Source organism: Aquarana catesbeiana, linkage group LG05 (assembly GCF_042186555.1).
Source record: "Aquarana catesbeiana isolate 2022-GZ linkage group LG05, ASM4218655v1, whole genome shotgun sequence".
In the NCBI taxonomy this organism is placed as follows: Eukaryota; Metazoa; Chordata; class Amphibia; order Anura; family Ranidae; genus Aquarana; species Aquarana catesbeiana.
The window spans coordinates 136,278,597-136,300,546 of record NC_133328.1 but is presented as its reverse complement, the minus strand read 5'-3'; the positions used below and the strand labels follow the sequence as shown (position 1 = coordinate 136,300,546).

At 41.3% G+C, this 21,950-nt stretch overlaps 1 protein-coding gene across 1 annotated transcript in view; it reads left to right on the top strand.

Annotated features, from left to right (window-relative positions):
- The window catches only part of EFHB (EF-hand domain family member B), an 89,990-nt gene that overhangs the window by 38,427 nt on the left and 29,613 nt on the right, over positions 1-21,950 (top strand). Inside the window, exons 3-6 of the mRNA XM_073630217.1 lie at positions 7,022-7,165; positions 9,455-9,635; positions 9,758-9,868; positions 19,001-19,130. Of these exons, the coding sequence (XP_073486318.1) occupies positions 7,022-7,165; positions 9,455-9,635; positions 9,758-9,868; positions 19,001-19,130 (566 nt within the window). The remainder of the gene's footprint in view (positions 1-7,021; positions 7,166-9,454; positions 9,636-9,757; positions 9,869-19,000; positions 19,131-21,950) is intronic.

Here is a 21,950-nt window from a genome sequence, read left to right as displayed (position 1 = left end):
ACGTCAATTACGTCATGGATGACGCACCTCATCACGTCAGTGCAAGCGAACTGCACACTCTGAGGATGGCGGGAATCATGTTTTGAACAAGGAACCAGGACGGTCCATTTTCATACAGACGTGACATACGTTGCAGCGCTCCAGCGACACACAAAATGTGGAAAAAGTGAAGCACTCTGAATACTTGTGCAGTGAATGTCTTTAGTTATTTATTTTAAGTGATATGTGAAATGAAGCCATACTTTAACATTTCTTGATTTTGAATGAATTATACAGTATATGATATACAAAGTGCATACAGAGTCATTAGCTCCATTGCTACAGTGAAAGTACATGTCTTAGCAAAGCTAATTTTACATATGAAAGTGTGATAATGGCCTAATTTTATGTATAATGAGTAATACATTCTCCCCAAAGCCATCTCCACACTGGAACATCGTATCAGCACACACCTCAGGCTCGGTTCTCACAGAATGTCTTTATAGCTGCCTAGTTACTGTTGCAACATTCATGTGTTTATAGGGCAGACACAGTAAGCTGTATCTTCTGAACCCTTTTTATAATAGCCCATAGGTTTGTAAAGGATTCTACAGCCTTCGATGTCTCTAAGAGTGTATGTAAACTGCCTGTAACTGCTAGTAAGCCATGTAAAAAAACCTGCATTCTGACATCCACGTAGATGTATAGCAATTATATCACCAAAGCTGAAAAGCTATTTGCAATAAATCAGGCAGAGCTGGGGATACTTGAAGTTTTACTTCAAGCTTTCCATAAAGGTATCCACTTCCAGAAAGCTTCTACTTTATATAAATATCTTGAAAGGTTCAATTTAAACCACCAGGTTGTTTATGAATATATGATCTCACTTGCTGTGTATGCATCTGCCGTAAATTCCCTGTCAACCTGAGGGCTGAAGTCCTGGTTTGCAAAAAGGGATCGGTCAGAGTGGATCCTACTTGAGGGACTACTGCAAGATCCAGTTGTACTTTTCCTGTAATGCTGCAAAATGTGACAAATAATTATTCTGTTATCTGATTCTAAAAATGTTCTTTTCTGTTTCCTATCTTTTTTTTCTGCAGCTACTTCCAGGATATAATCATAATATAATGTTAATAGAGGCTACAGATATATAATTATTTTTTTTGCCTTTATTAAATGTAACTTCCGCCTGTAGTATTACTAATTATTGCATGTCCCACCCAAATAAACTGCCAGCCTCCAGTTAGTACTGTATATTGTCTTCTCCAAATGTCCACTGAATACATGCCAACCGTTTCACATATTCCCAATAGTATCTGCATTTTACTCTCTCACAAGACAGCTCTATAGCTCTGAACAGATCCCTCATATTTTATTTTGAAATAGTCATGTCTAGGGGATCCATCTGTTTTAATTGCTTGATTGCTGAAGCGACCATGAGCTTATTGCAGAATGGAATGCAACCAACATAAAACTTACTGAGCTGACCAGCTGCAGGCAGTTCTTTTCCATCATAGACCTTATTTCACTGGTTAAAAAACCCTCTGACATAAGGTCTGCTGAACAGTATTTCAAAATTGTTTTAAAGTGGAAGTAAACCCCCCGAATCATTGTCAGCCAAGGAAGCTGCCTCTGTTTAACCTGTTCGGACCAGCCGCCGCTTTTATACTGCAGGTTGGCCCGGCTGCACAAAGTGTCGTAGCTATACGTCGTGTGCGCGTTCAAGAACCGATCAAGCTCCAGGCCCAGGCCAATGAAATCTGGCCTGGACCTGGTGATCGGTCCTGGCGAATGAGATCCTTCCCCTGTCTGTGTAACTGTAAACACTGACAGGGGAAGTGATGTCATCTCTCCTCGTGTCGGTCTTTTCCGTTCCAGACTGAGGAAAGAAGACAACCCAGAGTAAGTGCACCAACACTACACTGACACCAGGTCACATAGGCACATATTTAACCCCCCGATCACCCCCTAAGTTAATCCCTTCACCCCCTGTCACTGTGTCACCCAGTACAGCATTCAGATTTTTTTTTTGATCGCTGTACTGGTGTCATTAGTGAGAAAAATCAGCATTAGGGTAATTAGTCTTAGGCTCAGATAGGTCTTGGGACCCCCCTAACCCCCCCTAATAAAGGTTTAACCCCTTGATTACCCCCTGTCACCAGTGATCACTGTATAAGTGTCACGGGTGACGCAGTTTAGCTAGTTTATTTTTTATAGTGTCAGGGCACCCGCCGTATTTTACACCCACACACGCACCATACGCCTCCCTTAGTAGTATAGTGTCTGAACGGATCGATATCTGATCAGATGCTAGTGTCCCCAGCAGCTTAGGGTTCCCAAAAATGCAGTGTTAGCGAGATCAGCCCAGATACCTGCTAGCACCTGGGTTTAGCCCCTCGGCCCAGCCCAGTCCACCCAAGTGCAGTATCAATCGATCACTGTCACTTACAAAAACACAAAACACATAACTCCAGCGTTCACAGAGTCAGGCCTGATTCCTGCGACTGCTAACAGGTTTTTTTTGCAGCATTTGAAGCAGTATTCTTCTTGTCTCTCTCTGTTGTTCTCTCTCTTATGTTCGCTCTCTACTGTCCGCTTTACTGTTCGCTCACTATTGTTCTATGTCTATCGTTCTCTCTCTGTTTTATTTTTACTATGTTTTATTGTATTTGCTTTGCAGGTATGGTATGTTATACTGTGATGTTTGTTTCATTGTTAACCATCATTAACCATCATTTAACCATCATTTGCTTAGCAGGTACACCATTCAGCTGCAGCACGGGTTTATTTATCTTGACAACAACACAACAGCGTTTGCTCCCACGATACATAAAGCCGTGACTCCAGCGCTGTCGGAGGTGATTTTACCACCACAGTTAAAAAAAGAGCATATTTGCCAAAGCATGTGGGCAGGGGTGGAGGAGCGATTTGCTCCTAACATTAGGGGCAGATTGCCCCCATGCTTCGGCATATATTTTTTTAAGCACAGATTGAAATGTTTTATTTTTACTATGTTTTATTGTATTTGCTTTGCAGGTATGGTAAGTCTTACTGTTATACTGTAATGTTACTTTGTTTTATTGTTAACCATTATTTGCTTAGCAGGTACGCCATTCAGCTGGGGCACGGGTTTATTTATCTTGACAGCAGCAGCGTTTGCTTCCATAATACGTAAAGCTGTGACTCCAGCGCTGTCGGAGGTGATTTCACCACCACAGTTAAAAAAAAAAGTGGTGCATGTATACCCATCATTAGGAGTGGGTGGATGAAGGGCGGTATTCTAATTGTGGGCATACCCACCGATCAATCTCTTTTTTTCGTTCAGCCCACAGGCTACATGAAAAAAAGAACATTACAATGTATGCCCAACAAGGACCAGCAACGTACTGGTATGTTGCTGGACTTTGAGTGGTTATACCAGAATGATGCCTGCAGGTTTAGGTATCATCTTGGTATTATTTTTTTCAGCCAGTGGTTGACTTTCATGTAAAAGCAATCCTAGAGGCTAATTAGCCTCTAGACTATTCTTGGGAATGTCCCCCCTCCCACCGTCTTCCACGGTTTTCTCGTGCTCTCCTGTTCCAACAGGGAACCCGAGAATGTAGCCGGTGGTTCCGCCAGCTGACCATAGAGCTGATCAGAGACCAGAAGAGCTGATCAGAGACCAGAACGGCTCCAATCATCTCTATGGCCTAAGAAACCGGAAGCTACGAGCATTTCATGACTGGTTTCGCCAGATATAAACAACACCATTGGGAAACTGGCAAAGCATTTTATCACACCGATCCTGGTGTGGTCAGATGCTTTGAGAGCAGAGGAGAGATCTAGGTCTAATAGACCCCAATTTTTTCAAAAAAGAGTACCTGTCACTACCTATGGCTATCATAGGGGATATTTACATTCCCTGAGATAACAATAAAAATGATAAAAAAAATGAAAGGAACAGTTTAAAAATAATAAAAAAAAGCAAAATAAATAATAATAATAAAAAAAAGCACCCCCGTCCCCCCGTGCTCACGCGCAAAGGCAAACGCAAGCGTCGGTCTGGTGTCATATGTAAACAGCAATTGCACCATACATATGAGGTATCACCGCGAAGGTCAGATCAAGGGCAGTAATTTTAGCAGTAGACCTCCTCTGTAAATCTAAAATGGTAACCTGTAAAGGCTTTTAAAAATGTATGTAGCTTGTCGCCGCTGCATGTTTGTGTGCAATTTTAAAGCATGTCGTGTTTGGTATACATGTACTTAGCATAAGATCATCTTTTTTATTTCATCAAACATTTGGGCAATATAGTGTGTTTTAGTGCATTAAAATTTAATTTGTCTTCAAATTGGTTAGAAGAGTGGGTGATGTGTGACATAAGCTTCTAAATGTTGTGCATAAAATGCCAGGACAATTCAACCCCCCCCCCAAATTACCCCTTTTTGGAAAGTAGACACCCCAAGCTATTTGCTGATAGGCATGTTGAGTCCATGGAATATTTTATAATTTGCCACAAGTTTCAGGAAAATTACACTTTTTTTTTTTTTGCACAAAGTTGTCACTAAATTATATATTGTGGCATGGTTATATGTGGAATTACACCCCAAAATGCATTCTGCTGCTTCTTCTGAGTACGGGGATACCTCATGTGTGAGACTTTTTGGGAGCCTAGCCACCTACAGGACCCTGAAAACCAATCACCGCCTTCAGGATTTCTAAGGGTGTAAATTTTTGATTTCACTCCTCACTACCTATCCCAGTTTTGAAGGCCTTAAAATGCCAAGATAGCACAAAACCCCCCCAAATGACCCCATTTTGGAAAGTAGACACCCCAAACTATTGGATGAGAGGCATGTTGAGTCCATGGCTTTCTAAAGGTGTAAAATTGTGATTTCGCTCCTCACTACCTATCACAGTTACGGAGGCCCTGAAATGTCCAGATAGCACAACCCCCCCCCCCCAATGACCCCATTTTGGAAAGTAGACACCCCAAGGTATTTGCTAAGAGGCATTGTGAGTATTTTGAAGATCTTATTTATTTTTGAAAATTTCAAATTTCAAAACTTTGTGACAAAAAGTGAGATCTGCAAAATACTTAACATTCCTCTCAGCAGATAGCTTGGGGGGTCTACTTTGCAAAATGGGGTCATTTGGGGGGGGGGGGGGGGTTGTGCTATCTGGGCATTTCATGGCCTCCGAAACTGTGATAGGCAGTGAGGAGTGAAATAAAAAATGTATGCCCTTAGAAAGCCTGAAGGCAGTGATTGGTTAGATTGCCAAAAAGTTCCACACATATGGTATCCCCGTACTCAGGAGAAGCAGCAGAATGTATTTTGGGGTGTAATTCCACATATAACCATGCCATGTTTGAACAATATATCATTTAGTGACAACGTTGTGTAAAAAAAAAAAAATTGTAATTTTCCCAAAACTTGTGGCAAAATATAAAATATTCCATGGACTCAACATGCCTCTCAGCAAATAACTTGAAGTGTCTCCAAAATGGGTTCATTTGGGTTTTTTTTGTGCTATCTTGTCATTTCATGGCCTCCGAAACTGTGATAGGTAGTGAGGAAGTGAAATCACCATTTTACGCCCTTAGAAAGCCTGAAGGCGGTGCTTGGTTTTCGGGGCCCTGTACACAGCTAGGCTCCCAAAAAGTCTCACATGTGTGGTATCCCCGTACTCAGGAAAAGCAGCGGAATGTATTTTGGGGTGTAATTTCACATATGCCCATGGCATGTTTGAGCAATAGATCATTTAGTGACAACTTTGTGCAAAAGAATTTAGTTTTCCCGCAACTTGTGGCAAAATATAAAATATTCCATTGACTCAACATGCCTATCAGCAAATAGCTTGGGGTGTCTACTTTCCAAAATGAGGTCATTTGGGGGGGGGGGGTTGTGCTATCTTGGCACTTTATGGCCTTCGAAACTGTGATAGGTAGCGAGGAGTGAAATAAAAAATTGACACCCTTAGAAATCCTGAAGGTGGTGCTTGGTTTTCGGGGTCTTGTACGTGGCTAGACTCCCAAAAAGTCTCACACATGAGGTATCCCCATACTCAGGAGAAGCAGCAGAATGTATTTTGGGGTGTAATTCCACATATAACCATGGCATGTGTGAGAAATATATCATTTTTTTGTCATTTTTCAATCACTTGTGACAAAAAAATAAAATATTCAATGGGCTCAACATGCCTCTCAGCAATTTCCTTGGGGTGTCTATTTTCCAAAATGGGGTTATTTGGAGGGGGGGGGGGGTTGTACTGCACTGCCATTTTAGCACCTCAAGAAATGAGGCAGTCATAAACTTAAAGCTGTGTAAATTCCAGAAAATGTACCCTAGTTTGTAGACACTATAACTTTTGCGCAAATCAATAAATATACGCTTTTTGACATTTTTTTTTACCAAAGACATGTGGCTTTTTTTATGACAAAAAGTAGAAAATATCATTTTTTTCAAAATTTTTATTTTTTCCGTTTATATCGCAAAAAATAAAAAACGCAGAGGCAATCAAATACCATCAAAAGAAAGCTCTATTGGTGGGAAAAAAAGGACGCAAATTTCGTTTGGGTACAACACTGCATGACCGCGCAATTACCAGTTAAAGCAGTGCAGTGCCAAAATGTAAAAAGTCATTGAGCTGCCAAATCCTCCGGGGCTGAAGTGGTTAATCTTAAAGTGCCATGATGCTGCACATGTGATCAGTTATGACACCAGCCATTGGATGGTTTGACAGTTTGGTTGAGAGCACAGCCAATGAAACTGTTAAATTGGTGGGTTTACTTTCGCTTTAACAAGTGCACATTAGTCATGAAATAGGCCAGATAACAAGATCTGGCTGCAATAGACTTCCATGGGATTCAGCGCTATGTTCAGTTTTGGTGAAATTCCTAATGGGTTCAGCGAAGGTGCAGAAAGTAAAATTTTCCCTGGTTTGCTCATTACTAATTATCACTAGTGGTACACACATAGTTTATGAAACACTGGTATACAAAATTTAGTACAATATGTTATGGTATAATGTTAATGTTTTTTGTTGCATTTCCTGTTAGTCTTCAACCCCACCTGTTGTCCAGAAGTTCCTTAACACCAGACGCTCCAAACCTGGTGCTAGGACTATATTCTATGGCAAAGCAAATGATCCCGATTTGGAAAATTACATAGTGCATGGTGTGAGCACCTACCCATCACTTAGTGTAAGTAACTGTATATACTGTACAAATGTTTATTCTTAAGCTGGACAGACAAGCCCTGTCTCTTAAAGTTGTTCTAAAATCAGACATTTTTTTTTTAAACTAGTGATATGATCCTATGTATGTAAAGACAGTTTGCATCTGGATGTAGCATATATTATGTATATGCAAAATTTAAAATTACAAATAAATGTAGCATTCCATATAATGTACATTATCTCCTGATTAAAATAGTTTTATACTTTTAAAAAGATTACTGTAATCATGAGCTGATCCACACACAGTGAAAGGAATCTTTGCTTTCTTTCTCACATTTTTCTCTGCTGAGTACTGTTTACATCTAACCTGGTAACATGACATAACCCTAATTTTCAGAGAAAGTACATCTCTTGCTTTAGAGAAAACGTAAGGGCCTGTTTAATGAAGGTTGTAAGCTGGGACACTGACCTAAGGCAATGCTGCAGGAATATCTTGCTCTGATATACTAAAAGCAAAAGCAGTGCATGCATGTAATGTTCAAGAATATATCCATGAAAATTCACCAGAACTGAGTACTCCCCATGGCCGTTACGGCATACTTCTAAGCATCCATTACATCATCTCACAGGAGCAGATCTTTATTGGTTGCTTAAAACAGGAAACTGGATGTTGAATTACTGTGAAATGTTCCAGTTGCAGGTGACCAGATTTTGTTCTATTGAAAAATTGCTAAATGTATGGCCAGCATTACTGTCTGTGGGTTTTATGGGTGTTGCCACATCTCCTGTAGAGCATGTCATAATTTTCAATGGTGAAGGGAGCTAGAGACACAGTCAACTAGTTATTTATTGTAGGGGGAACACAGATGTAAAATAACTGTTGCTTAGGATATCAGGTAATTAATAGGCCTCCCAAGTTTAGAAAAAGCAACAAAATTACTATTGGTTTTGTTACAGAGCGAGGCCCTGCCACTGTGAAAGGGGATATAGATATGACACAGGGTTCCCACATATGCAGAGTGTGGAGCTCCAGAATATTTATTCTTAACAGTAAAAGGTTTTTCAACTTTCTCTGGGTTTTGGTATCTCCAGATTGGATTCCAAAATTTGGAGATTTTGAGGATTTTTGGGAGGGAGGAAATCTCCCCCCAGTGTCCAGGTCTTGCAGGAGACCAGCAGGCTGTGAGTGCAAGTGTACCCAGTCCTTAAAGTGAAGGACCTGACCATAGGACAGGGCTCCCATTAGGAGACACATGTGCTCCACACATGAAACAGCACTCCATGCTGGAGGAGAGATTCCTTGTCCATAGGACTGAGAGAGTCAAGACAGCTAAGTGAGTCTGGGAGAATGACAGAACTGAGATGACTAGGCAAGACCAGGGGACTGAAGGTATCTGGAAGTCTCAGAGGAGTGAGAGAGCCCTGGGGTTTTAAGAGTCCCCCTATCGAGAAGCCAGTGAGTGGGACTGTGCATCACAGTGCTGCAACTGAAATAGCTGAGAGAGACAGGAGTGCTGAAGAGAGAGACAGGTGGCTTGGTATTCTTTTTCATTTTGTGTTTTGATGGTGGAAACCCCTGCGTGGGAAACTGTTTTTGTTGAACTTTGCTTTTGTTTAATGAAAGTGGTCCAACATTCCTTAAACCACAGTTCGGACTGGCAGGGACTCTCTAAAAATGCTTATACCACTGAGCTAAGTTCCTCAACATATCACAGTTTAAAAAACCTGAAGTACAAAATTTACTGTAAAAAATATTTTGTTTAGGTTGCAATTATTTAAATCTCTGAAAATAATCAAGACTGCCCTTAGACATTTAAAGGCCCAGGGCAGACATCTGATGAGTGGATTTCTATCCCATCTCTGCCTTCCACCTAACTCAAAAGTTAATACCAAATATACAGAAATATGAGAGCTACAAGCTTCATGCTAAGTTCACACTGTTGAGTAGGGATGGGCAAACGGTTCGGGCCTAACATTTGCCTGTTCAACCCTTCGTCGAACACTTGACTGGGTGTTCACCCCGATTAAAACGTTCTGCAATGCACTGAACGCTGCACAGTGCTTTCTGCACCCTGACTGGGCAAAGCTTTACCCAATCAGGGTGCAGTGTAAGCTGATTGTTAAGGAGCGGGGCCTGGGAAGCCGGCCTTGGCGTCCTTAACAACCGATGAGTTATCAACTGTCAATGGGTTTCCTCGTTGACAGCTGAACAAAAGAAAAAAAAAGTGGCGGTAAAAAAATTAAGACAAGAACGGCGTGTATATTTGTATATATTTATGTATATGTCATTCACCCCATCCCTTCCTTTATTTAGGCTGGTTCATTAATAAATGTACCATCAAAACCACTGTTCCAGCAAAAATTAATTGAGAAGCGAGAGTCATTATATTCTAGTCATAGACGAACACCACTTGGGAAATCGCATGACCAGACAACAATGTTTCCACCCACTATAAATCTTAGTGAAATTACATTTGGAAGGAAGTATGAAAGAGGTTGGTAATCATTACTTGGTTATTGTTATTTATTATTGTCTTTAAAAATGAACAACTATGCTGTACAAATATTTTTAGATATATTTTAAATTAATTGCATTATTTGACTATTTTGAGATTAGGTTTATCAGCAGGGGTACTTATTAATCCGTCTAAAGGCAAGCAAGAGATAGAGGAGGAAGCACGCAAAGGACATGAGATTTATGTGGTCACACATAATGATTATGATGTAGGTGAGTGAAAAACAATTAAAATATGTCATACTGAAAATGACCAGTTTTGTTTTTGTTTTTTAGCAAATACAGCTTGGTGTGTACAAAAAACTAGTAGGTATATTTGTACAAAGAATTTTACAGATGATATTCAGTTTACTTAAAAATGGATGGGTAGGGAGCTGGGAGGGTGGAGGACACTTTGGGTATTTAGAAGGAATTAATTTCTCAAACCCCAAATGTTCTAGTCACGGCCCTGGTGATCTTCCTTGCTATGGCCTGCAGGCTTATGTCTGGTTGGCAACATCTCTGTGCTTTACAGACCTAATATGTAGAATAGGAGGTATATTGAAGCTGGCTGCACATTTTAGAAGTGGAGCAAAGTTGGACTTGCAATCAAAAGATGGCGGTGATGCAGATAAGTACTATTTACTACTCTATTCACTATCTGACCCTTACTTGATAAAACCCCTTAACAAAATGACTATTGTGCTTTTTGTGAAAGCAATGGCCTATCTGCACTGGTCCAACATGCTACCTACTAGGGATGAGCTTCGAGTTCGAGTCGAACTCATGTTCGACTCGAACATTGGCTGTTGGCTCGTTCGCTGAACAGAGAACAATTTGGGGTGTTCGCGGAAAATTCGAAAGCCGCGGAACACCCTTTAAAAGTCTATGGGAGAAATCAAAAGTGCTAATTTTAAAGGCTTATATGCAAGTTATTGTCATAAAAAGTGTTTGGGGACCTGGGTCCTGCCCCAGGGGACAAGGATCAATGCAAAAAAAAGTTTTAAAAACTGACGTTTTTGCGGGAGCAGTGATTTTAATAATGCTTAAAGTGAAACAATAAAAGTGTAATATTCCTTTAAATTTCGTACCTGGGGGGTGTCCATAGTATGCCTGTAAAGGAGCGCATGTTTCCCGTGTTTAGAACAGTCTGACAGCAAAATGGCATTTCAAAGGAAAAAAAGTCATTTAAAACTACTCGCGACTGTTAATGAATTGCCGGTCCGACAATACACATAACAGTTCATTGATAAAAACATCATGGAAATTCCCCACAGGGGAGCCCCAAACCAAAATAAAAAAAAAAAAATGACGTGGGGGGTCCCCCTAAATTCCATACCAGGCCCTTCAAGTCTGGTATGGATATTAAGGGGAACCCTGGCCGAAATTTAAAAAAAAAATGGCGTGGGTTCCCCCTCAAAATCTATTCCAGACCCTTCAGGTCTGTTATGGATTTTAAGGGGAACCCCGTGCCAAAATTTAAAAAAAAATGGTGTGGGGTACCCCCAAAAATCCATACCAGACCCTTATCCGAGCACGCAACCTGGCAGGCCGCAGGATAAGAGGGGGGGACGAGAGAGCGCCCCCCCTCCTGAACCGTACCAAGCCACATGCCCTTAACATTGGGAGGGTGCTTTGGGGTAGCCCCCAAAACACGTTGTCCCCATGTTGATGGGGACAAGGGCCTCATCCCCACAACCCTTGCCCGGTGGTTGTGGGGATCTGCGGGCGGGGGGCTTATCGGAATCTGGAAGCCCCTTTAACAAGGGGACCCCCAGATCCCGGCCCTCCCCCCTGTGTGAAATGTAAGGGGGTACTTTACCCCTACCATTTCACAAAATAACTGTCAAAAATGTTAAAAATGACAAGAGACAGTTTTTGACAATTCCTTTATTTAAATGCTTCTTCTTTCTTCTATCTTCTATCTTCTATCTTCCTTCGGTTTCTTCCTCCATCTTCTTCTGGTTCTTCTGGTTCTTTCTCCGGTGTTCTCGTCCTGCATTTTCATCCGCGGCGTCTTCTTCCCTTCTTCTCCTCAGGCCGCTCCGCATCCATGATGGCATGGAGGGAGGCTTCCGCTGTGTGACGCTTCTCCTCTTCTGACGGTTCTTAAATAACAGGGGGCGGAGCCACCCAGTGACCCCGCCCCCCTCTGACACACGGGGACTTGACGGGGACTTCCCTGTGGCATTCCCCGTGACGTCAGAGGGGGGTGTGGTCACCAGTTATTTAAGAACTGTCAGAAGAGGAGAAGCGTCACACAGCGGGAGCCTCCCTCCATGCCATCATGGATGCGGAGCGGCCCGAGGGGAAGAAGGGAAGAAGACGCCACGGATGAAGATGCAGGACGAGAACACCGGAGGAAGAACCAGAAGAACCAGAAGAAGAAGAAGAAGATGGAGGAAGAAACCGAAGGAAGATGGAAGATAGAAGAAAGACGATAGAAAAAGAAGAAAGAAGAAGCATTTAAATAAAGGAATTGTCAAAAACTGTCTCTTGCCATTTTTAATATTTTTGACACTTTTTGTGAACTGGTAGGGGTACTTTTAGGGTTGTGGGGATGAGGCCCTTGTCCCCATCAACATGGGGACAAGGTGTTTTGGGGGGCTACCCCAAAGCACCCTCCCAATGTTGAGGGCATGTGGTCTGGTACGGTTCAGGAGGGGGGCGCTCTCTCGTCCCCCCTCTTTTTCTGCAGCCTGCCAGGTTGTGTGCTCAGATAAGGGTCTGGTATGGATTTTTGGGGGCCCCACGCCATTTTTAAAAAAAATTTGGCCGGGGTTCCCCTTAATATCCATACCAGACCTGAAGGGCCTGGTATGGAATTTAGGGGGACCCCCACGTCATTTTTTTTTACATTTTGGTTTGGGGTTCCCCTGTGGGGAATTCCCAATGACGTTTTTATCAATGAACTTTTATGTGTATTGTCAGACCGGCAATTCATAAATAGGGAGTAGTTTTAAATTACTTTTTTTCCTTTGAAATGTCATTTTGCTGTCAGACTGTTCTAAACACAGTAAACATGCGCCCCTTTACAGGCATACTATAGACACCACCCAGGTACGAAATTTAAAGGAATATTACACTTTTATTGTTTCACTTTAAGCATTATTAAAATCACTGCTCCCGAAAAAACGGCCGTTTTTAAAACTTTTTTTTGCATTGATCCATGTCCCCTGGGGCAGGACCCAGTTCCCCAAACACTTTTTATGACAATAACTTCCATATAAGCCTTTAAAATTAGCACTTTTGATTATTCATGTTCGTGTCCCATAGACTTTAACGGTGTTCGCGTGTTCGAACAAATTTTTTGCCTGTTCGCAAGTTCTGGTGCGAACCGAACAGGGGGATGTTCGGCTCATCCCTACTACCTACCTAGTCACAAAATAACCTTGCTGGCATAAAGACCACTGCTTTCTTTATCTGCAAGCAGGATTTTCTTCTTCAGCACAATGAGAACAATACCAAGAGTACATTTATTTTTTTGCTGCACCCTCAGTTTGTCTACATTGATAGGTATTGTCATATGCCAGAAGATACTTTTTATAAAGCATTTATATGGTGTTATTAAGGTTAGGTGTACCTAATTTAATAAACCTGGGAAACACTGGTCTAGATGCATTAAACCAACTAGGTATAAGGAGTATAACATTGTATCAATATAAACTGTAGTATAGTAAATAGGTAAAGGTAAAATACCCAGGTGCGCCTCCACCATATACAGATGGCCGCATACCAGAGGAAATGGACTCTAGATTATAAGAGTCATGAGAGCAGTATGATAGAATATCCTTAAGACAGGAGTCATCAACCCTCTTTGCTTTGCAGCGAAACAGGAGACCTCTATGGCTTTTCTTTGGTGTCCAATGGGAACACTCACATAGGGAATAATCGATGGTTCACCGGCAAATCATGCATGTAAGATGAATCAAAGAAACGTCCATAGTGTGAAACCATATAAAATGTATTAAAGATAAAAGATACCAACTACTTACATAGAGGCAGTTAAAAACAAGCATATATGCAATGTATATCAGTCCTGGAATTCAAGCCCACAGCCTCTTGGTATCGGCGGGCATTGTAACGTCGCGAGCATGGACTCTGCTCAACGTGTTTCATGAAAGATCACTCATCACCATGCATTTATATAAAATAGGAGAGTACAGTTAAGACCGCTGTTTGTCAAACCTCGGTTTGAAAACCAAAACGGACACCGTTACCAGGTATTAGATGGCTAAGCCTCATTCTCGTTACTCCACTATAATGTGATGAACGGCCAAGCCTTGGTTTGAAAACCAAAATGGCCGCCGTTACCATATATTAGATGGCCAAGCCTCGTTTTCGATTATACCATTATAATGGGATGAGAGGCCAAGCCTCGTTTTGATCTCTGTATGGAAATAGATATCCAAGCCTCGTTTTAAGTTAAGCAGCTACATTAGATATGTGCATTTGATTGGCTGGCCATAATAGATGAGTGTATTGGGTTAAAAAACCAAGCTTTATCTTGAGATCTGTGGCTATATTGAATGAATGTTTAAGAATGGAATGACATATACTCAAGCCTCGTTCTTATTTCAGTGGCCATTTTAAGTGTTAAAAATAATATCTGTCATGATAGATGGAGAAGCAGGAAATAGAACCTGACAACTCTAAACTGAACTAAGCAACTGTATAAAAGAAGTTGTATATAAATATATTGTATACTAAAAGTCAAATTAAAGACTGGCAAGGGTAAATAGCCAAACCTTATGTTAAAAAATAAACCAAATACACACACACCGCCTGATAATAAGTGGAATTCTGCCCTCAAACAAAAGGTATAAAATGTTCAACACAAAAGAGTCATGGTACAATAAGTAAAAGATAAACAATATAATCAATGGTTGGTAATAATGATTTGTGCATGAAACCATCCAGCAAACATCTCAACGTAATGGAATGGGAAAATGTAAGTATTACTGATGAAGGCATTTATATCCCATTTTACCTCCATGCCATGAGGTGTGTAAGATTTAAATTCATGGATTCACCGTGTCTCAAGCCCCTTTTGGTGGAACCTCCCCTCCAAGGGGCAGTATATTTGTCAATTGCTAAAGAAGATGTACCTTGTGGGTCCCTGTTATGACAACATGCAAAGTATTGAGAAACAGAATGCTCCTTGATACCTTTTCTGATGTTGTTTATATGTTCACCAACACATACAGAGAAGGATCTGATTGTTCTGCCGACATATTGTTTGCCTCAGAAGCAGGTGATCAGATAAACTACATTTTTAGTTGTACAGGTAATACATTTTCTAATTGTATACCTTTTGGCAGTAACTGTGGAGGTAAGCGTGCAAGTTTTTCTGCATCCTGCAGTATTGATTTGGCATTATTTGACTGCACATTTTTTACAAGGATAGTACCGTACTAGCTCATGGAAGAAAGTGGGTCTTTTCGGAGGATCAATTACATTGGGGGCTCTTCTGGCCTGTATGGCGGTAGACCCCTAAAGACCACACTGGGTTTGTCCAGCAATAGAGGACCAAGAACCCTATAATTTTTTAATATAGACCAATGTCTTTAAAAAAAAATGTTTATCGTAATTTTCAATACTGGTGCAGTTACGTTGGAAATGATGAACTGACTCCGAGGTACAGACTGCAGCCAAACTTTGCAGCGACAGCTGTCAGTCGGTGTAAAAGAGTTACGATCAGTGGATTTGAAAAAGGTGCTAGTAATCAGCTTGTTATGTTTTACCTTAATTTCCAAATATAAAAGGTGTATAGATTTAATATAGAAAATATAATATAAAAATACCTTGATCATTTGAGTTTAGGTCGGCCATAAAGTTTCGTAACAATTCAAGGTTTCCCTTTCATAGGAGGAGGATGTCGTCTATATACCTCGACCAAAGGATACGTTTGGGCCTGGCATATGTACAGACAACATCCTTCTCCCATTTGGCCATGAAAAGGTTGGCCAGACTGGGGGGCAAATTTGGCCCCAGTGGCCACACACTTTTTTTGGATATAATTATGTTGGTTGAACCAGAAATAATTATGTGTAGTGGCAAATGCCACAAGGTCCAAAATGAAATTTTGTTGCATCTGAGGAATGTCGATTTCCTTAGATAAAAAGTGTTGAACAGCTTTGAAGCCCAAATGGTGGGATATGCATGTGTACAATGACGCAACATCTGCTGTTACCAGCAAACCTTCTCCTTCCCAACTCAAAGGCTTGGCCTCTCATCAGATTATAGTGGTGTAATTGAAAAAGAGGTTTGGCCATCTAATACATGGTAACGGTGGCCATTTTGTTTTTCAAACTGAGGTTTGACAAACAGCTGTTTGGTCTTAACTGTACTGACCTATTTTACATAAATGCATGGTGACGAGTGTGGCCCCCATGACCCGATGACATGATCTTTCATGAAATACATTGGGCGGAGTCCATGCTTACGACTGCCCACTGATCCCGCAAGGCTGTTGGCTTGAATTCCAGGACAGATATACATTGCATATATGCTTGTTTTTAACTGCCTCTATGTTAGTATTTGGCATCTTTTATCTTTATTAAATTTTATACGATTTCACACTATGGGAGTTTCTTTGATTCATCTTACATGCATGATTTGCCAGTGAACCATTGATTATTCCCTATGTGAGTGTTCCCTTAGGACACCAAAGAAAAGCCATAGAGGTCTCCTGTTTCGCTGCAAAGCAAAGAGGGTTGATGACTCCTGTCTTAAGGATATTCTATCATACTGCTCTCATGACTCTTATAATCTAGAGTCCATTTCCTCTGGTCTATCTCATATTATATGGTGAAGTCTGTCCTTAGCCCCCTTCACACCACAACCCCCCTGTGATCTAAAGGGAACTGCACTGTAAAGGGGCACTGTAATGATTGCAGTGTCCCTTTACAGTGCAGTCCCCTTTATATCACAGCATACCTTTACATTATAGTGCCCCTAGCAATCACAGCCTTCTCCCGCCCATCACAGTGCCCCTTGCAGTCATGGCCCCCCCCTTCCTCTCTCACTACCCCATCATTGTGCCCCATTTCAGTCTCTACCTCCCCTGCATACCTGTGGCAGGGCAGATGCAGTTTTCAGCCATGTGTTCTCTCCTGGGTCTCCCCTCGCCGCCGATGCCATACTGTAAGCAGGGCAGGAAGCAGGAGGAGCTGCAGATGTGGACGGAAGGTGGGAGCTGCCCAACTTATCATGCGGGTGATTACCCGCTTGTTAATATGAAAAGAATCCCACTCTCCTGAGCAGATCTCCAGCTCCTCCCACCCCCTGTCCTGCTGATAGGATGACATCATCTGGAGACCCAGGAAGGGATACACGGGCTCAGTGACATGGCTGCACAGCAGGAAGTGAGCGGCCACCATGGTCTGTGGTAGTCCTGTATGGACCACAGTCGCCGCTCACCTCTTACTGCATGACCCGCTCATCAACAGGCCATGAACCGGTCCACAGCCCAAGGGTTGGGGACCCCTGCTTCAGCACACAATCTCCCTCTCCTAATAAATGCCTTTAAGTTCCAGGCAGGCTCTCCCATGGAAATTTCTACTGCAGCTCTGTTAGAAAAGGCGTGGGTTGTTTGGGCACTGGGTAGGACTTGTGCAGAAGGAGAAAGACCTCACAGTGCTCCAGTGCTGGATCACTCTGCTTCTGCCGCCGGGGGTGCCGTCTCCAACAGGTACCACTGCTCTAAGGGTGCCACTGCTGCTCGATAAAGTATAACGGACAGGCGGTGCCCACTGCATAGTCCAGCAAACACTGGACAAACAAATAGAAGGAGGGAGACTGCACAGCGCACTAGCGTTGAATCTATCAGCTCCTCCCACCTGCCCCATTAAGTTGCTAAGCAACAGTAGGAACAGCGATGCTCGGGAATGATTTTTTAGGGGCCGGGCAGGCAGGAGGAGCAGAGTGATTCAGCACTAGTGCAGTCTTCCTCCTCCCCCTTTTTGTTTCTCCGGTATTTGCCGAACTATGCAGCAAGCGCCGCCTATCCATTAGAGTTGGGTGGCAGTGGCAATGGCAGCCTTAGAGCAGTGGTACACAGTGCTAGTGACACCCCCGGTGGTAACCCTCTCGATGTGGCAATGGGGTAACCTGCCCCCCCCCTAGTTTCGGCCCTGACGGGGAGGAAGCTGTAGCACAGCCTGTGATTATTGTCCACAGCTGTGCTTGTTCTACTTACTGCATGAAGGGGGTGGATGTCTCTATAAATTCTGGACGTGAACAGATGTACAGAGGGACATTGTTTTAAATCAGGGACAGTCCCTCAAAATCATAGACAATTGGGAGCTATGTTTACTATGCTTTAGTTCCAGTATACTGTTCTACTGACTGACACTGTCCACTTTCAAAATAGGCTTATGTTAGTTTATATTTTCACAGTGACATTTGTTTTATTATATTTTTTCAAGTTTCCCTTACTATTTAGTTAGGCCTTGCTAGTTCATTTCTTTAACAAAAAAAAGTGTCAAACCCCAGGGATCTTTGATCTCGTTGAAGTTGTTCAGGTAGATCTCCACCTCTCAAAGTGTGCCTACCCATGCTCCAAGGTATTTAAAATGAATTAGAGAGGTACATTATGTCAACATTTGGACAGCTTCTCTAAAATCCTTTGAATTACCTTCTCAATATGTAAATAAAGATGTAAAAAAAACTCTTTAGCCACTTGAAGTATCTTGGCGCGTGGTGGGTGTATCTTTGTGCGCGGTGGAGGAAGCAGGTGGTAGTGGGGGGTCAAGGTTAACTTTTGCATTGGAAACCACAAGTTTCAAGCTACGCCTACCCAGGAGAATCTCCATACAGGGGCACACATACCAAAAAAAGCTCAAAAGAAGTTGTAATAGTTGCATACTCTTTTAACAAGGTGATTTTTATTGCTGCCTGGGTACCTGTTGGTTATGCTCACTTACAATCCTGTAGACCATTCTGGAAGGGATGAGAAATCTCCACAAACTGGACATTGCATTTAAAATCTATCTAAGGTTCTAAACCTTCCACACTTTATCCAAATTAAAAACGCTAAGGTTCCATGTAAACTTGTGGTGGAAATAATAGGGTTGTGTCACAAGAGAAGAACAACTAAATTAAAGGAGCTACTTCATGCTTTACCCATTTCTTACACCCTTTCCAAATTAAATTTGGAAAGGATGTATATTCTGGAAAATCCAAACAAACTGCTGTCTGCTGTTATAGTTTGGATAGAATAACGTGCTGTGGTTTTATGAATAGGAAGGAATGTCACCCTTGTATTTGAGTCTAGTTTACATACTAATATGTGCTGACAACATTCATTTGAAAAACAACTTCAGTAGATATCTTGCTAACATGTTTTCTTGTTAACTTTTTTAGGTGAAATAAAGGACAGAAAATATGACTGGACTAAATTCAAGAAGGACAGATCATTTGGAATCGAAACACCTCATTTTAGTGATGGTAGGAATGTTGCAAAATCCCTAAGGTGGCTCCAAGAAATCAAAAGGTAGATATCTTTCTTTGTGTTTATTGGTTTAGTTAAAAATGAACTGTGAGCTGCTTTGTATCATGTAATAATAGTATGTATGAAAGCAGGAACCACTTGTACCTTGTAGCATGCCACTTTTGAGCTTTCCCAGTTGAGCGTTGCATGTGTCTTCATGATGCAGGAAATTGGACGGGTTAATGAGGACATAGACCGGGTTCATAAGGACACATAGGGGCAGTTATAACAGCAGCACCATGAAGCTCAGGAACGGGCTCTGAAAAATACTCATTCTGCTTTCATACACATCTTGTGTACATTTTACAGGCCAGTCCACAGCAGCTTAATCTCTCTAGGTTTTATGTTTACAGCCTTTAAAGGCACACTAAAAAAAAACCTACAAATGAATGCAGGTGTGCATGCATTAGTAAATAATTAAGGCATTCATCGAACCCTTTATAAAGTCCAACAATTTAAAACTTTATTCTGAGTCCAATGAAGTTTATTAAGGAAGGACTTAGAAATCAATCCTGGAAATTTTCAAGGCTAATAGACAACAGGTTGTCAAATGAAGGGCATGGGGAGCTGGGCATTCCCATGGAGAACATATAAAACAACGTAAAAAAAAAAAAAAAAAGTGGAGAGAAGGTCCTCCTTGTTATGTGACTTTAAGGAAAACACGGAAAAACACCATTTCTTTCTAATAAATGCTTTGGAAACGCTTTGGGGTATATGCAGTATTCCGATACAGTACGATTCTCATGGACACCATCAACAACATTGTATTCTTGAATCACATATTTTGCAGGTCTTTTTGCTGTTATATTATTGAATTAAACCTTTTGCTGCCACTGATTGAAGACATACAGTATCTCACAAAAGTGAGTACACCCCTCACATTTTTGTAAATATTTTATTATATCCTTTCATGTGAACGCTGAAGAAATGACACTTTGCTACAATGTAAAGTAGTGAGTGTACAGCTTGTATAACAGTGTAAATTTGCTGTCCCCTCAAAATAACTCAACACATAGCCATTAATGTCTAAACCGCTGGCAACAAAAGTGAGTACACCCCTAATTGAAAATGTCCAAATTGGGCCCAAAGTGTGAATATTTTGTGTGGCCGCCATTATTTTCCAGCACCGCTTTAACCCTCTTGGGCATGGAGTTCACCAGAGCTTCACAGGTTGCCACTGAAGTCCTCTTACACTCCTCCATGACGACATCATGGAGCTGGTTGGTGTTAGAGATTTTGCGCTTCTCCACCTTCCATTTGAGGATGCCCCACAGATGCTCAATAGGGTTTAGGTCTGGACACATGCTTGGCCAGTCCATCACCTTTACCCTCAGCTTCTTTAGCAAGGCAGTGGACGTCTTGGATGTGTGTTTTAGGTTATTATTATGTTGGAATACTAGAAATGGAGGCAAGTGGTTTGAATATATGTTGATCCAACAAGGTGATAAACATAAATATAAGCAATAAAACATATGTCTAAAATCATTCAATCAAATAAATAAGATATATCAAAGTGCTGGTGCTCTCGTGCCTTAAAAAATAATACAGACTGGTAAGTATAATAAAGTGCATGAATGGATTATAAAAAATCAATACATCAAGTGAAGAAACAAGAAAGGCATAATCGCCAAATCCTGGTGTTGCAGCAAGTGCAAAGAGTAAACTCAGTGTGAGTGATCACATAAATAAATAAATATAATAATCCAATATAATTGCTAGTGTCCAAAAAATAATGTAGTGTCCAGAAAATACGTGCAACCAAAGACAAATCTTATCAATGGTGCACAGAAAAAAGTGCTCAAACACAGCAATAAAATGACAGTGGGGTGGTGATATGCAGACAAAACACTCTGTGTCCTCTGTGTCCTCTTCATGCAGCATGCGCTAGTGTAGGTAATGGCCCCTTACCTAGCGGTGCTAGGTCAACCGCATATAAGTTGTTTAGTCACAGGGTCCTGGGTCTCTACTGCGTTTCAGTATCCACGCTTGCCGACTCTGCAGGATCCTATTGAAGGCTAGATGTATCTAGCTATGGTCCTAGTTGGGGTCCTGGGACAGTGCGGTTCCTAGCTCCTCCTCCGCATCTCATCTCAAATGTATATAAAGTATAGGACAAGGTACCCAAATAGTGAAGTATGTTTTTATGGGGGTCACTTTATTTATGTATACATATAGACAGAGTACTCACATTAAGCAGTTTGTTAACACAGCGTTGTATCCTACGAGCAGCGAGCTCGTAATGCGTAGGGACGGAATAGGCTTGTTTCTTTCTTTGTTGAAAGCATTACGAGCTCGCTGCTCGTAGGATACAACGCATGAAGAGGACACAGAGGACACAGAGTGTTTTGTCTGCATATCACCACCCCACTGTCATTTTATTGCTGTGTTTGAGCACTTTTTTCTGTGCACCATTGATAAGATTTGTCTTTGGTTGCACGTATTTTCTGGACACTACATTATTTTTTGGACACTAGCAATTATATTGGATTATTATATTTATTTATTTATGTGATCACTCACACTGAGTTTACTCTTTGCACTTGCTGCAACACCAGGATTTGGCGATTATGCCTTTCTTGTTTCTTCACTTGATGTATTGATTTTTTTATAATCCATTCATGCACTTTATTATACTTACCAGTCTGTATTATTTTTTAAGGCACGAGAGCACCAGCACTTTGATATATTTTATTTATTTGATTGAATGATTTTAGACATATGTTTTATTGCTTATATTTATGTTTATCACCTTGTTGGATCAACATATATTCAAACCACTTGCCTCCATTTCTAGTTACCACACCAACTCATACGTTTTAAACA